This window comes from Podarcis vaucheri (assembly GCF_965113315.1).
Source record: "Podarcis vaucheri genome assembly, chromosome: 4".
Lineage (NCBI taxonomy): Eukaryota > Metazoa > Chordata > Lepidosauria > Squamata > Lacertidae > Podarcis > Podarcis vaucheri.
In genome coordinates this window covers 86,378,963-86,396,504 of record NC_138762.1, presented here as the reverse complement: position 1 = coordinate 86,396,504, position 17,542 = coordinate 86,378,963, and the positions used below count along the sequence as shown (strand labels likewise).

General features: G+C 40.2%; 1 protein-coding gene across 8 annotated transcripts in view; it reads right to left on the bottom strand.

Annotated features, from left to right (window-relative positions):
• Positions 1-948: 948 nt before the first annotated feature.
• NALCN (sodium leak channel, non-selective) overlaps positions 949-17,542 on the bottom strand; it is a 187,514-nt gene continuing 170,920 nt past the window's right edge. For all 8 annotated transcript variants that reach the window (XM_082218531.1, XM_082218533.1, XM_082218532.1 and 5 more), the window contains 10 exons: positions 16,963-17,031; positions 15,692-15,840; positions 15,165-15,258; positions 13,664-13,796; positions 11,462-11,577; positions 10,356-10,513; positions 9,311-9,461; positions 7,130-7,279; positions 6,316-6,433; positions 949-4,910 (listed from right to left, as the gene is read on the bottom strand). In XM_082218531.1, the coding sequence (XP_082074657.1) occupies positions 4,717-4,910; positions 6,316-6,433; positions 7,130-7,279; positions 9,311-9,461; positions 10,356-10,513; positions 11,462-11,577; positions 13,664-13,796; positions 15,165-15,258; positions 15,692-15,840; positions 16,963-17,031 (1,332 nt within the window). In that variant the 3' untranslated portion in view covers positions 949-4,716. The remainder of the gene's footprint in view (positions 4,911-6,315; positions 6,434-7,129; positions 7,280-9,310; positions 9,462-10,355; positions 10,514-11,461; positions 11,578-13,663; positions 13,797-15,164; positions 15,259-15,691; positions 15,841-16,962; positions 17,032-17,542) is intronic.

The window sequence follows — 17,542 nt, the reverse complement described above, 5'->3', positions numbered from 1 at the left end:
ATGGGGCCGGATGGTTGCTGTATAGAGATGGAGATGGGCTGCAGTTTCAGCTGATGGACACATGGGAGAAAGTCAGCTATAGGCCAAGGAGCAAAGCACAAACCCAAAGAGTTGCCTAAGATGAGTTTGCTGGATTTAGGAATGATGCTGCATTGTGTTACTGTCAGGATCATAATCTGGTACTCTTCCTTTGCGACCATGCCAGCTGGTAGGTGCTGAGGCAGAACAATTAGGAGTACCCTGGGAACTAAAGTGCAGTTTGATATTCTTGATTTATGTTCTTATGGGGCAGGGAGCAATGTGCCTAACTTCAAAATGTAGCAAATCTACCCATCTGCGTTTGGAGCCCCCTCTACACATTTTGCTTCGTGGGGTTCAGAACATATTTCATTCATTCATTCATTTATCTAAATGTTTATATATATCATAAATAACATTAAAGCAGTTTACAATATCTACACATAATAAAAACCATGTAAAAATTGAAAATCGGAGGTCATCAACTAACCATTACAGAAAGATGATTTTTTTTAAAAAAAATTACCTGCAATACTCTTGGTGGCATAGAAAGGTTTTCAGTAGGTGTTTAAAGGTTTAAAGAGGAGGTGTCTGATGAATCTCTGTTGGCCTAACATTCTGTAGGACTGGGTGACTCTGTTGACTGAAAAAGGAAATCCCAAACGACTGGCAAACTGCACTAGCAAAATAAAATTGTGAAATACTGCCTTGAACCTGTGAATAATATGTAGCAAATGAATCAAGAATGAAAATATGAAGGAAGGTGTTACTGGAAGCAACTGCCTTTTCTTGACACCGTATGGCAAAGGGCTAATGTTTGCCAGAGGTTGAAAAAGAACATTTGCCATAGAAACGACTCAGAAAGGTTCTGCAATTCAGCACGTTATTGAAAGTTCAAGAAAACATATTTTATAAACCCAACAACCCTCCTGCTGTCAGCTTAGGTTTTTATTTTTATTTTTTTTGTACAGACCTTAAGTTCAAATAGACAAAAAAGTAAAAGACAAAATGTTGTCCTCAAAAATGACCGGAGTGACATTTTCTGTAGATCTTTGCTGCAATCTAGTTTAAACAACAGAATGCACAGACTTAAGAAACAACATCACAGGGACTTCGACTTCTTCTTAATCTAAACAGTGAAATACACACACAGATGAGTACATCATAATGCGCTAAAGACCATAGCGTTTAAAATAACATGTGGCCAAAGGGTAGACTGAGAATGGAAATCCTTCTATTGATTCAAATACATTTTGCATTAAAAGCAAAAGCCAGGAGTAAAACCCAAAACAACTCTTATCATTCATTGTTGCTGGGTTTTTGTCCATAAAGCTACTAAAGAACATGGACAATTTCCAAGTTGTTAAAGTTCCTGTTTTATTCATGAAATCTTATGTTTCTGGTGCGTCTTAGAAGATCCAGGCCAGGCCATGGTAGTGCAACATAATTTCCATAGGAAATAATGGTAGTGGCAAAGGTCCCATCCCAAGGTAGCTTTGGTTGGGAAGCAGATATAAAATCCTAAAAGCACTGTTGTTTGTATGAAGGTGTCAGAACCCTGCCATTCCCCCTGCCTCTCACAATACATTTAATTGTATTGTAGAAGTAATAAGATGGCTATTATTCATCACTGTTTGGTCGTGCTACCTGTATGACATGCAGCTATACTGAAGAAGTTCAGTGATTACTTTTCAGTGAAATCCAATGCTTGTGTGCTTGGAAGTATGACTCACTATATTGGGTGGGGCTTCTAGATAAGTTAGCATACAATCACAGCCTCAGTAATGCCAGAAAATGGCATTTTCTTCTTCTTTTATGACATTACAAAAATATGCTAAACGAATTAAGAACATGACTGAAGTTTGAAATGTTAAAGCAACTCTTATATGCTGCACACTTGTGCTCAGTATTTCTTGAGTAACATAGAAAGTGGTAAACAAAACATACAAGGGAGTATTCCACTCGCTGGTAGTATTAGCAAATTGATTTGATGTTCGTTCCAAAACATCTCACAAACTTTTATCTTGGAGTACCTATTATACTTATCTCAGTGCAAACGCAAGTCAATCCATTTTGTATTTACAAAACAGGCTATTTTAATTTTATATATGCAGTTGTATGGAGATTATATATGCAATTGTATGGAGGTTGGGTGAGTTGCCTTTCAGAAGTAGCCAAAATAGGTTCTTCATAAACTTGTTTGCAAATTAATTTTGCAAATACAGAATCAGAGCCACAAAAATGATTGATTTGTCTTTTTCTTCCTTTCCCCTGGACAGGTCATTTTCCCCTGTTGGTGGTTGGATCCTCATTACTGGGATTGCTCATTTTCTATTTAGCTGTTATAGGAGATCAGTGGCCAGTTTCCCTCTGACTTATTTTAAAGGTTTTTGGTACCTTTAATTCTCCCCTGGAGCTACTGTATCCTATGCATCTCTGTGTGGTATCTTGATGCATACTGAAATGTTATCTGCAGAAATTGTTTTATTGTTTTTTTAATTTAAAGGGATGGTTTTATTGTTTTTAGTTTTTAGGTTGTACACCACTTCAGTTGCTTCATGCTATGAAGCAATTTATAAATTTGTTTATTAAGTATTATTATTATTATTATTATTATTATTATTATTATTATTATTATTATTATTTGCTCCCGCATGTTCTCTTTGCTGCCACTCCACACACAGGGTATCTTTAATTCAACAGACTTCACATTTATCCAAGTAAACTGAATTTTAAAAACTGCCAAGTGTCTTGCTTCTCTAACATGTCATCTGCATCCAACCCCTTATCAAACACAGTTTGTATCATAGTTATAAAAATTTAAAATGACACTTCTAGTGTACATAAGGACAAGGAAATTGGTAAATGGCATAATTTATATGTCAGCATTGCATAACTAAGATACTTTAAAAATATAATAGTGATGTCCTTTACACAGTGAATTATCTAAACCAGGGGTTCCCAACTGTGGTCTGTGGACCACCAGTGGCCCACAAGCTTTATTCCGGTGGTCCATGGCATGTCCACATTAACTTTTTATATTGATGCTTAATGGCATTTCAATTTCTTCTTTTATTTCTTATATTTTATTGTATTACAATAATAAAACAATATAAGAAACAAAAGAAGCAACAAGTGGTGCATGGGGGGGAGTTTAGGAATCACTGATCTAAACCATAAGGTTTTTTAGTTTATTTAATAAAACTTATTTACTTAATAAGCAAGAGTAATCAAGCACAAAAGCAGACTTTTGTGAGTAGGCTGCTTTTCTGGATGTGCTTCGAGTGATGTATGGGTGCTGCATCCTACATCAAAACACGTAGGACTGCACATAGGAGAATCCCAGCTTCTTCCTTAAACAGCCAGAGTCCTTAGTTCAGACAGCTACAAACACTTGTTTAGAAGGACCTACAGAGAGGTGACAATGAACCAAACCCAGGCTTTGACTGTCCTTGTCCCAACCTTAAGAAGTGATGGATGTTGATAGAGATTACAGTGCTCGAAACCTATTCAGCAGGTGTAAGGGCAGAACAGCTGTGCATTCATGTTCAGTTCTTCACGGTAACAATTAAAAATGATTATAAAACCCAATTAGTCATTTTCTGATATGCTAAAAGAAACTATCCTACATCTTGCATATTTTAAAAAAGCTAGCTATCTGCAAGTCAAAATCTGTATATTGTAAAAATGCTTTCATTTAGAATGAATTCCCTGCTGATCTCTACAGGCTGTTCATCAATATTAATACAGGTTAGGCAGAAGGCTAGAAAAAAAGATCAAAAACAATGACATCGTACCCTATGTGATGGTCATTTCCGTGCTAGGTTAAGTGTTGACTAGGGCAGAAGCAACACTTATACAAGTCCTCTGAATGCATACAGTGAAACTTCTCAAATATGAAACACTGGCTGCAATCAGGTCTATTTCCTTAGTTATGTAGGATTGCAGATGCCCTGTGAGGACTTGATTTCCCCCCAATAGCATCCTCCTTACAAACTATTTTGTTTATAGACAAAAGCAACACTCAGTTAACAAAGAAAAATAAATCAACCAATTGGCATCCATAAACAAAAGCACATAACTATGAATAAATTATGTTTGCCTGTCTGTCTAAAACAAAAGCTCTAAAGTACTGAAACAATAAGACTCACAACATTTCCATACGAATATTTTCTTTGGGGTATTTTTTGTGTTTCAGAGCAAATTTCTCCCATAAAGTCCTCACATCATTGCCTATATTTTTGAATTGTAAAGAACTGTGGCAGAACTGCATGCCCATTTTTTCGACAACAGCTATTGGTTTATAATCCCTCCCAATTTGGACCAAGCAACATCAATCCAGTTTTAAAGACCCACCAAATCTAAAAACCAGCTTGGGATGTGGCGTAGAGGGGCTGTTGAACGACCGAAAGCCCTGCTGAGATCCGGGAGCTAAACTAATGATTCTTGTGTCTGAGGGAAAAATGAAACAAAACTGTCTTTGCTTTTTATGAACACAACCTTTTTTTTTTCTGTTTTCTCTTACATTAATAATCACATAAGGATTAAAAAATAAGTAAGTCGTATATCTTGTCAAGTTGAAGGCTTCTCTTGATATAAATGGTCAGTCAATAGGAACTGCAATTTAAAAACCAAGAAAACGATTTAATTCCCAAGGAATGTTGCATAAGTGTGATTTGAAATGGCATCTTTTTCCAATCAGATATCAAGCAGGTCTTCACCGCTCTCATCACTCTCCACAGTGAGCTGTCTTGTCCACCATTTCTTGACTTCTGATCCACAAGAAGCCACATCTGACATGGGATTCATCTTGCACACAACAGACTTCATGGTTGTACGGCCACCAAACCGTAAGTTGACTGAAGACACCGAATGGCTTAATGGCTTTGGAGCTAGGGAATTAAACAGAAGACAACTTACTAGTGCAAATATGTATCTCACTTTGTTATCTGGAGTAGTGGGGATGGTTCCATGCAAATCAAGAGCTTTTCACATTAAAAATGCATTTGATATGCTCGAACACTACATTGTGCTGTAAATGCATTTACCTTGCATTCTACCTTGTTAATATACAGTAGTACAGAAGAGGAAAGAGAGCAATTTCTAAACCTTCGATTTATTTCAACTAGTTTAGGTTTCATGTACAAAAGCATTACAAATGTGAAAAAAGCATCAACTAATACAAAGTGCAGGAAAATGTCCTAAGACTGAACCGATCTACTTAAAACAGCCCAGAATTGCAGCTTTGGCACACTTAAAACTCTTTATGTGTTCAGCACAGCAATGAAGCTCATGCTTAGCTTAAGTTACTGTTGGTCTTAGAGGCAGTAGCTATGTATATGGTTAAGCCTATGCAGGTCCATATTGCTCTGATGTTTAAAAGACCAAAAATTGCACACACTTATTACTTTCCCTATGGACTTCCATTGTTAGGGACGCCATTGGAAGAGGTACTCCATAACTACTTTTCTTAAAATATATTTTGTTGAATGATTTAGTCTAGCATATTTTGACCTAGGAGCTTCAGTTGGCTCCAATTAAGTTGTGGATTTTTTTTAACAAATAAAAAACCCTCTGTATGTGTAAATATATTAAAAAATTGTCCAGTTGCACCTTAGAGACAAACAAAGTTTGTTCTGGGCATAAGCTTTCGTGTGCATGCACATTTCTTCAGATACACTGAAACAGTGTGCACGCACACTTCTTCAGGTACACCTAAACAGTGTATCTGAAGAAGTGTGCATGCACATGAAAGCTTATACCGAGAACAAATTTAGTTGGTCTCTAAGGTGCTACTGGACAATTTTTTAATTTATTTCAACTACATCAGACCAACACGGCTACTTACCTGAATCTAGAACCTTTGTATGTGTGTGTTTCCTCAATGGCATCAGGATCCTATGCAGCACAGAATTATACTAACAATAAAAATTTTCTGGAATAATAATGGTGGTTGGCTTTGGATCACATTTGTTGTCTTACTGATCACTGAATTTGGAGTTATAAAATAATTACATCCTTTTCTCTACTCCTAGCCCACTCCGGTCTTAAAGACCATGATGATTTTCCTTTCTTCTCCTGTAGCAGCATGTGATTTGGCTAGCTTGTCTGAGAAATCTGGAATGACTTCTCTTCTGTTTCTAGTGTAGCTGTAGTCAGTCTGAAATCTACTGCTGCAGAATTCTCCAGTGAGGATGCATGCCCTCTTATGGCACTTTTCTGAGTTCTATCAGTAACTAGAGCTCTAGGTTCCATTTAGAATTCTTTTTGGTGTCATACATGACAATCTTCACCTACCTGATGGCAAACGCCATTGTCCAAACTTCCGCTGAGGTTTACCACCATCAGTAGAGTCTTGCCGATATCCACCTCTGTCAGAGAGCGTTGGACTAAGGAGCTGTTGTTGACTACTCATCTGAATAGAACAAAAGAGAACAGTGTTTAAGTGCATAGTATCTGAAGCTTCAAAGAACACAAGCAAGGCCTTTTGGTTTCTGATCTTTATTTTGTTGTTTCTGATTCACTAGAAAGAATTATGCTCATGGTAGCTGGGAATATTTTAGGATACTTTATTCCGGAGCACAATGAGTATCCACCTCACTCACTATGACACTGTTTACGGTAGGCTAATGAAGTAAAGGATGGCTGGATCTGATCCCAGTCATTTCATATTGTGAAGACTGTAGAACTGGGAAAATGCAAAACTGAAACCACAGGTGAGGAGGAGGAGGTGAAGAAGAAGAAGAAGAAGAAGAACAACAACAACAACAACAACAACAACAACAACAACAACTATAGGCCTAGTTTCCTTAGCTCAGGATATCAAGACAATGTTCTTCACAAAGTGACTCTTCTTTAAGCTTGCGTCAACAACAACTATAGGCCTAGTTTCCTTAGCTCAGGATATCAAGACAATGTTCTTCACAAAGTGACTCTTCTTTAAGCTTGTGTCTGTATCCAGCCACCCTAAAAGCTCTAGAATATTCCAAAGATGCTCTGCACAGGCACAGATTTCCCCATATTTGTGCCTGCACAGAGAACATGAGGAATCGTGATTTATCTTAACCCACTGGTTTAGGCCAATGCATTGAGGACCTGAGAATAACTGTACCTCAGGCTGTGTACTGTTATCCTGGTTATTAGCATTCATGTCTTCACTTGGTTGTGTTGTCTCAATGCTTGGTGGATTTAGGAAACGGCTAAGCTCCTGTTGTTGACTCTCTCGGAGACTATGGATAATGCTGCATGACTGCTGCTGTTTCTATAAAAAGATAATAAGTATAATTATCACTGGATCTTTTCAAACAAGTATTCTTCAAAAATTGAGATTTGCTCTTGTCTGTTCTACATTCCCTTTATATTATTCACAGTTACAGTGGACTTTTCCTTTGTAGTCATTTTCATAAAGCTGCTTACACCGTTTAATTTTATTTCAATCTGCTTTATGAGACTATCGAAAGAGACATTTAAAATAAAATGATCAGGGAGAAGAACTAAGCTTTTATAGAACTCATCTGGAGGCTATTGAAGTTAACTGGTTTCAGTGATTTTTAAATTAGACACTAGATAAAATTAACAAAGTGATAATAGAAACTCCCTTAGATAACTACAAAGTGTGACTTTCGTGTTGTACCATTTTATGTATCAATGACAATGTGTGCAAAAAGAGAGAGAAGCAGAATGGATCTATCCATTATTGTGCTAACTGGAAAGATAAAGCTTTCTATGCTTGTTTGTGAGTTGTAGGAAGAATTGGAACAAAATCCGAGAATTTTTTAGGATGGCACGTATTCCCCTTTTCCTTTACCAACTTGAAAGTGGAGTGCTTTCAGCGTCAATGAATACAAATTTGGAAAACAACTCTAATCCCTGCCCCCCAATGAAGGTATGTCCTTTTCCAGACATGGGAGAGAACATATTTTTAATGGTCCTCCACCAAATTTCAAATAAGAGAAAGCATTCTTTTTACAAGTATTTATTTGGGATCAGTGTTTTCAGCTATCGTCATTGTCAACAACAACAAAATACAGGAATTAAAAAACTTCACTTTCCGGACTTTCCGGACAAGGCATGTCAAGACACTGTCACTGTAGTCAGAAACAATCACCAGTTTTCCTTGCCTGAGTTGCAACTTGGTAAAGGGGCAGGGGAGGTAGGGGATTCTAGGACAGACGGAGGGCTGCTACCAAGTCATTATAAAACAAGTCAAAACTTGGAGCAGTGTTTGGCTTGGTTCATAATAGTGTGCAGATTTTTAAACTGAGGGAGCCCCCCATTTCCAAAATATGCTGCCATCACTAATTGCTATGGTGATGTTGCAGTGGTCCCTGACATGGGCCTGGGTGCATGGAAGTCATTAGGGTCAGTCACTCAGTTGTCCAAACTTTCCTTAATATTTCCCCAAGCTACCTGCTGCCTCCATTCACTGATTTATAGAGAGCAAGAGGATTCTTCATTTATCTACTTGACTGTGTAATTTACAAGATGCATGTGGGGGGCAAAATCTGATAAACTACCATTACTCCAGACCAGAAAACATTTGTAATTTACTAATCTAACCTGGTATTCCTGACCCTCCAAGCTTTGCACCAATGTACCAATGCCCCTCTCTGATCATACAGTCCTCATTTTTCACCTCACTCCTTTTAACTCTGACTTTCTCAACCAACTCCTGCCACCCATCATTCAAATCTCCACGCAACATTCTACTACACTCTCCTGCTGTCACTAATGACCCTTCTGTTATAGTTATCTGCCTTTCCTTTCTCTTTCTCCTCTGTTGTCCACATCTTAATTCTCGGCTCCTTGTGTCTTTTTTGATTACCGTATTTTTCGCTCTATAAGACGCACCAGACCATAAGCCGCACCTAGTTTTTGGAGGAGGAAAACAAGAAAAAAAAAATTCTGAATCTCAGAAGCCAGAACAGCAAAAGGGATCGCTGTGCAATGAAAGCAGCAATCCCTCTTGCTGTTCTGGCTTCTGGGATAGCTGCGCAGCCTGCATTCGCTCCATAAGACGCACACACATTTCCCCTTACTTTTTAGGAGGGAAAAAGTGAGTCTTATAGAGCAAAAAATACAGTATGTAAAGTACCAGTGACACTGGTATATAAATAAATAAATAAATAGGATCCCCGTATTATAAGCACTGCCTGACTGAGAAGGCTAAGAAGCTTGAATAATGTTTTCCAAATAACTGACAGCTCTCTAGTATGAAAATAAAATGTAGCATGTTCTACACAACGAGGAAGGGTATGCTACAGGCTTTCTGTTTTTTCCTCGTTAAACTTACTGCTCTAATGCGCTTCAAGCACTTTTTCAACCACATGCGGATAGTCTGTTTGGCTACTTCTTCTTCTATGGTGTATTCCAGTTGTTCCCTAGCAAGCAGTTCTTCCAGCTGAAGACTTTTCCTGATGTCAACAGATCTGTAGGAGAGCATGCTGGAAAAAAATTATAATAAACAAGAATAATAATCAGGGTTTTTTTTAAAAAAATGTTATTTATAAAAGGAAAGTAATAGCAGGTGTATCATATACTTGATTTGAAAATAGGGTGTTTATTTTGCTCTTAAAGGGTCATCCGATGACCTAGGGATATATGGATTTATGATACAGTGAAAAGTGGCGAAGACATTAAACAGCCAACCCCATTACAGAGAAGTGCATGTGCAATGAAAACAGGTTTCTGCACACAAGTATGTTCAATTGTGCAAGCTGCCCAAATCCTGCACTGGAGATATGCATCAACATTCTCTGCTCTGACAGTACCGGCTGGCTTTTTTGCGACCTCCTAAACTGGTGTCAGCTCTCATCATGATGCAGATGTTCCCTGGATTGGGGTGTTTTTAACAGGGAAAGTTCTTTCTTCCATGGAAGTGGTCACTGTTATATGCTAAATTTGCCTTCCTTGATAATAAAACACTCTTTATCCAATCAAGTTCACACAGCCAAAAAAAGACAGCTGAAAGCTGCAGTTATTATATGATGAATTGGACTTTATATAATAAAATTGGACTTTTATTATAGTTTGAATTGGACTTCTAGATACACATTAGAAAAATCGGCATTGAGTAAAATCTGATATGCTTCTCAGTTAATATTTTCTATAAACCCTATAAACATGATTGTATTCAGGGCTTTTTTTCAGCTGGAACTCAGTTCCGGCATCTCTCAGGTGGGCACCATTGCCATTATAAGAGAACACGGGAGGCATTCATGGCAAGTTCCAGCACCTCTTTTTCTAAAAAATAGCACTGATATTGGTACTCTGTTTTATAGTTTACAGAAAATATCTGCAACTAAACTACAATTGATTTTGTGTGCCATCTGACATACCTCAGTACATCGTGGAATGTTACATCTCCCCCATTATGCAGCCTCTCCATTTCATAGCACATGTGCTTGAACAAGAGTTTATCCTTGTCCAGATCCACCTCCAACCTTCCACGCAGCAACCTCAGCAAAAACTTGACTCGGAAGGTAGGAATCACTCCCTGAAAAGAAGGCAGAACTTCTCCATTATTGGTACTGGTCAAACCCTTCATGAGCTGTCACCCAAATAGCTAATGCTGCATGCATGGAATGCTGCTTGTGCAACAGAACTTCCCTTTCCTCTCCCCATGTGTCCTTCAGATCTGTTTCCAGGGGGTTCTCCAACCCTCTGGAGCAGATTTTTGAGGGCGCACAGGGAGATGTACGCGTAAGTGGGTGTCTGCTGTGCTATCGGGACACTAGTGTTGGATATGACCCATGAAGGAGCTCAGCCAAACTGTTCATTTTTGTAGATAGTGATCTATAGGTCAAGGGTGTAAGCCAGGGGTAGACAACCTTTGGCCTCCCAGAAGCTGCTCAATTCCAAGGCCCATTTGCCTCAACCAGCATGCCCTGTGATCAGGAATAATGCGAATGTAGGCCAGCAATATTTTGAAGGCCACATGTACCCTGACTCTGAAGTAAATCTGTTAAGTTGTGGGTGAACATATCAGACGACACAGCGATTCTTCAGACAGCTCTTGTTTATTCACAGGCCAGAACAGAACAGAACTGAAGGGTTCAGCCAACTTGCTTATAGACAGCTCAACTACAAAGCAACAGTAACAATTTCTGTAACTATCCAATCACTGAACGTCACTTTCAATTCCTTATTTGCATATGCGGACCTGAGTGAAAACTATTTACAGTATTCCCCTGCTGGCCCAGGGTGAGAACTTCAGTACATAACAAAATCCATTCACAGTTCTGAAGCTCCACTGTGCTTGAGCACAAAGACTGAAAGGAACTGATGTTGGAAAGGACTCCTCGACTACCCCGTATAAAGTGAAATGGGAGCAGCTATCGCATTCCCTTTTGGAAAACTGCATTTACTTCTCCTTCCTAGCAATTAATTAATAAGAGCAGCAACTAAATAAGACTCGTGGAATTATAGTGAATTAGGTTATTACCTCTCTTTTGTCATCAACCATGTTCCATATAATTTGGAAATGTCTAAGATCATTGTAACTTAAGAGCTGGTCTTCCTCCGTAGAATAAAACAGCGAGAAATTTTCCACAATTATAGCTACAGAAAACAGAAACATCTTTAAAATGACATGGGCATTAAACAAGGATATAATCTATTAAGGAATTCATTTGTATTCATGATGTTGGCAAAAATGTACAAAGTGCTATATTTATATTAATAGGCTTGCCTTTATTTAGACAAGTCAATCTAACAGTATTAGTTAGAATCTAATATGCTTCAACCTTAAATATGGAAATGTTCTACTGGCTTCTGGGAACACTGAACAAACTCAATAAAGGCAAACTGAAAGCCTTCTGCAGTGTTATTTTCATATGCACATACAAGGTAGGAATAATTTGTCTTCCAATAGACATCTTTTTACAAGTCAGCGTTCTTACTAAAACATATGTGCTCCTATATTGCTAAACCAATAACTTTATACAAAAAGAAATGGCAGCTAGGTTTTTCAAATGTTAAACAAGACTTCATTGTTTTATTGAAAGATTTCAAAAATTGGGTGTGTTGATCTTCTAAGTATTGGCCTGAATATAAGCATCACTTTCCCCCCAAATCCCGACCGTGAAAAGTTAAAGTGCAGCTTATATTCGCGACCTTACGGTATGCAGCCAGGAGCGTGGGGCAAACAGCGCCAGGAACGCAGCAAAGCGGTGCCTGCCCTGTGCGTAGTCCCGCGTCCTCCCCCAAGGCCGGAAAGAGAGAGAGCAAAGAAGGGGAAAGGCTGCCGGCAACGCAGTGCATCCCCCCCCCCCCAGTATGCAGCCAGGAGCAGTGAGGAATGGAGTGGCTTACATTCAGTTTTTTTCTTCTTTTTTTCTCTCCCCCCCCCAATTTTAAAGGTGCAGCTTATATTCAGGTGCGGCTTATATTCGGGCAAATACAGTACCAATACTTAAAAAAGCATACTCCATATGCTGAGGTGAGGTCTTCCAGTGATGGCGCCTTCTTTATCGAATTTCATTTCCTAGAGAGGTCCACCAGGACAGTTGTTTAAAACAGATTCACATTCAGAAAGCTTCTGAAATGCCTGTCAGGTCTTTGTGGGTTGTTTCATTGGTTTTGTTTTACAGTCCCAAACTGATGCTACTTTTGTGTCTGGAGGCGGTTGGAGGATGGATGGCGGCAAACAGATTGAGATTGAATCCTGACAAGACAGAAGTACTGTTTCTGGGGGACAGGAGGCGGGCAGGTGTGGAGGATTCCCTGGTCCTGAATGGGGTAACCGTGCCCCTGAAGGACCAGGTGCGCAGCCTGGGAGTCATTTTGGACTCACAGCTGTCCATGGAGGCACAGGTTAAATCCGTGTCCAGGGCAGCTGTGTACCAGCTCCATCTGGTACGTAGGCTGAGTGAGACCCTATCTGCCTGCGGACTGCCTCGCCAGAGTGGTGCATGCTCTGGTTATCTCCCGCTTGGACTACTGCAATGCACTCTACGTGGCGCTACCTTTGAAGGTGACCCGGAAACTACAACTAATCCAGAATGCAGCAGCCAGACTGGTGACTGGGAACCGCCGAGACCATTGGCTCCCAGTACGTTTCCGAGCACAATTCAAAGTGTTGGTGCTGACCTTTAAAGCCCTAAACGGCCTCGGTCCTGTAGACCTGAAGGAGCGTCTCCACCTCCATCGTTCTACCCGGACACTGAGGTCCAGCACCGAGGGCCTTCTGGCAGTTCCCTCACTGCGAGAAGCCAAGTTGCAGGGAACCAGGCGGAGGGCCTTCTCGGTAGTGGCGCCCTCCCTGTGGAACGCCCTCCCACCAGATGTCAAAGAGAACAACAACTACCAGACTTTTAGAAGACATCTGAAGGCAGCCCTGTTTAGGGAAGCTTTTAATGTTTGATGTATCACAGTATTTTAATATTCTTTTGGAAGCCGCCCAGAGTGGCTGGGGAAACCCAGCCAGATGGGCGGGGTATAAATAATAAATTATTATTATTATTATTATTATTATTACTTTTTAATTTTTCAGTTAGCTGATTGTTGCAGTCATGTTGCTAATTCAATTATTTTATTTATAGTTTTGTCCCCTCAGGGGGACCAAAGGGCAAATTACCGTATATATATTTATTACATATAATAAGTATGTTTGAAACATATACAGTAATGGCTATTTGTGACTTACCCACAAGTAAATTTAGCATTATGTATGCAATGATGATATAAAATGAACAGAAATACATAAGAGCACCAGCATAGTTTCCACAATCTGTCTTCCAGTATGTTCTGTTATCCGGAGTACAAAAAGGAGGTTGAACCTTCAAAGGAAAATAATTAATTAATTCAAAGGGATATACGATTGCTTCTTCTCTTCTTTGCCTTTTCTTTTGCGACTAACCGACATATGCACAAGCATACACTTAAAACGTATGTATCACAATTAGGGAACAACGATGGCATTAACACGACAGCAAGAGCAGCAATAGTAACAACATTCTGAGGCGTATGTCAGGACAAGAGCGAGGGCCAAACTGGATGCAACCGCGGCACATCCGTGTGTTGTTTTTCTAATTTTAAAAAAAGATCTGCCCCTGTAATGTGGAAAGAGTGATGAAGGTCTCCATTTTTAACTGCAAAAGGGGTGCCTTGATGCAGGATACATAACCCTCCCTCCCCGCCCCCGTCCATTGCATGCCTCCCTATCAAACCATAACCTATTTTTCTCGCAACCAACAGTGAAGAACCTATTTCATTTGTCTGACCTAAACTTCCTGCTATATCGCAATCTTTTCTATCTATATATTCACAGCTTTACTAAATAAACTGCCTCTGCCCATATAAACCGTCCCGGACGCTGCGTTCATCATCTGAGGCCCTTTTTTGTGTGCCTCCTCCAAGTGAGGTTCGGAGGGTGACAAGAGAATGGGGCCTTTTCTGTGGTGGCTTCCCAACTGTGGAATGCTCTCCCTAGGAAAGTTCGCCTGGCGCCTTCATTATATATTCTTAGGCGGTGGGCTAATACATTCCTCTTCAACCTGACCTTTGGCTGATTAATATTCTACGGCCTTTTAAATGTGTCTGTGGTAAAGGGAAGTGGTTTATTGTTTTGCTGTTTCGTTTTACTTATTTACTTGTTTTTATCCTCTATTTTATTCTGTGAACTGCCCAGAGATCTTATGAAGGGTGGTATATGAATCTAATAAATAATAAAAATATCTACCGTACTGTGAATTAGCATTATTATTTAATATAATTCTTTCCGCAGTCTTATCTGCCCCTGCATCTCAGATGTCTGAGATGCAGGGGCTGATAAGACTGCGGAAAGAATTATATTAAATAATGTTTTGGCATTTATTCCAGGAGATCCAGTACTGAATGTAAAGGATAACAAATGTTTATCAGTTAGCAATATAGTCAACATATTCAGAAAGTCCCCCACTTGCTAGCAATTAATACAAAGATGGTGATATTTAGAATGGCAAAATATATGCATACTTGTTGACATTATCCACGGACTTAAATGGTTATGCATTTATTCCTATAACTTGTCAAATAAATACACGAATGTTTGTGTGAATGATAGCTTAAAAAAAAAAAGCACAGCACTGTTAAGTCACAAAGCTAGGCTGTTAGATATGCGGTGGTTCCAGTATTTATGTCTTGTTTTATAATTGTGTTCAATTTACCATGCAGTCATGCATTATCTTGTTCCAGTCTTCCCCAGTGACTATTCTGAAGAGTACAGTAATGGCCTTACCAGCTGATGAAAAGTTGGCATGCCTGTTTTTAAACAAACAATAAATTTTGTTCAGTGTGCGACAAGTGAAATTCAGCATTAAAAACATTAGATGTTGCGATCTTTTCCTTCTTTCCTTTACTAAGCATTTTCCATGGTGACTATTAATTATAGTGAGAGGCTATATTGTGCCTGCTATATAGCAATCTACTTGATCTTCTCATTTCCAGAAGCCCAGCCTGCAAATTACTCCTACTACAGGAAATAACATGGGAACTTATACACAGAATGGGAGTAGCATAGTACAGCTGCTCATGCGTTTTGTGTGCCCCAAACTAGACTGCACAAGCATGGATTCTGAGACCTGACCCAGAATCAAAACTTCCTGAGAATCTCAACAATTCAACGAGCATTCATGCTCAAACACAGCAATGCCACGATATCATTTACTTTCTGGTGGAGTAAAAAGTGCCATACCTGTTGATGTTCTCTCCATATTTTACAGTGCCAAATAAAACTACTCCTGCGAAAGCATAGCAAAGTAACAGCAGGAACATCCCTACTATGATGAAAAAGCTCTTGTACATGCTGACAACCACTGTCAGAAGCAGCATCTTCAGGGTCACCTAAAAGATAGAAGGAAAGCAATGGAAAATAACGTTTAATAATAGAAATGGGGCATAACAGTGACACAGCTGAGTAGTATTAGAAACCTGTAGCCAATGAATTGGTTGGTTAGTTCCACTCATATGTGACATCCAGCCCCTGCCCTGTTTCCTGGCCCTCATTGTATCCCTAGGATTGCCTGGTCACAATGCTCCAGCAACAATACAATTATATTTCTGCTTTCATGCAGTGTTCAAAGCACAGCAGCACCATTAGGGTCTGGAACTGACACACAGCAGCCCTTTGCTCTCTGACCCATGGTGTTGAGCCCTCCAAAGGTACCTTCCTGCTTACCCTTCCTTTCCTCAACCTCAACATCATTTGCTCCTTTCTGCAAGACTCCTCCTCCTCCTTGGCCCACTGACTACTCTGCGTTCTTCCTTCATGTTCTTTACTCTTGGCTCCCTGCCCCTAGGGGATGCGGGTGGCGCTGTGGGTTAAACCACAGAGCCTAGGACTTGCCGATCAGAAGGTCGGCGGTTCGAATCCCCGCAGCGGGGTGAGCTCCCGGTGCTCGGTCCCTGCTCCTGCCAACCTAGCAGTTCGAAAGCACGTCAAAGTGCAAGTAGATAAATAGGTACCACTCTGGCGGGAAGGTAAACGGCGTTTTCGTGCGCTGCTCTGGTTCGCCAGAAGCGGCTTAGTCATGCTGGCCACGTGACCCGGAAGCTGTACGTCGGCTCCCTCGGCCAATAAAGCGAGATGAGTGCCGCAACCCCAGAGTCGTCTGCGACTGGACTTAATAGTCAGGGGTCCCTTTATCTTTTACCCTGCTCCTAGCTTCAGGGACCTCTTTCCAGCCATCAGCCCTCCCAACAAAGCTATTCCTGTCTCTAGGGCATAGACTACCCTAACTGAACTGCAAATTTCTGAACTGCGCTATTTGCCAGGACTGGGATTGGGCAGTGACGGAACCCAGGGCGGGGGCAGGAGAAAGGGCAGTGGGCATGGGTGGTGTGTACATCTGTCATCTCATTGTTTCCTCACCCTCAGTACTATACTGCTTTAATTTGTTCATTGCAACAATATATAACATACTGAAAAGAATAAAGCAGCCAAACACGTAAGCCACTTTTACTCACATGTTTCCCACAGATCGAGAAGAACCTGAAGACAATTACGCATGCCCCCATCATGTATGTGTAGGCATTCTGGAATTCAAACACAGAAGTTGTTTCTGCTTGGTACTACTTCTTAAATGGCAGCTTAAAATACTAAGGACTATTGGCAGAACCTGTTGGTGTTTCGCAACTTTCTGACTAGTTGCAGGACCTTAGCCAGACCTAGCAGAGTAAACGCAGAGTTCACGAAAGCAATTGGCAACTTGGCTGCAGACAGGATGGACAAAGCAGGAACCAGGAACTTGTAGTTAGGTGTTTATTATATACAGTGAACTATTTACAGGAAGAGAACAGAACACGGATCTTTGACTAGCTCTCTCATACACGACTCACAACTGTTACACTCAAACTCGGACTAACACACATTCCAGTTAGTAGGCCATTAATCATTATTCCCGGGAGAGAGCTTGACCAATCATGGAGCTGCCTCCATGCCTCTGTATCACCAGGCAGACTTACTCCTTCACATTGCCTTGGCTGTTGGCCAAACCCTAATTGACTCTGTGTGTGCAGCTGCATGTATGCAGATTCCCAACAAGGA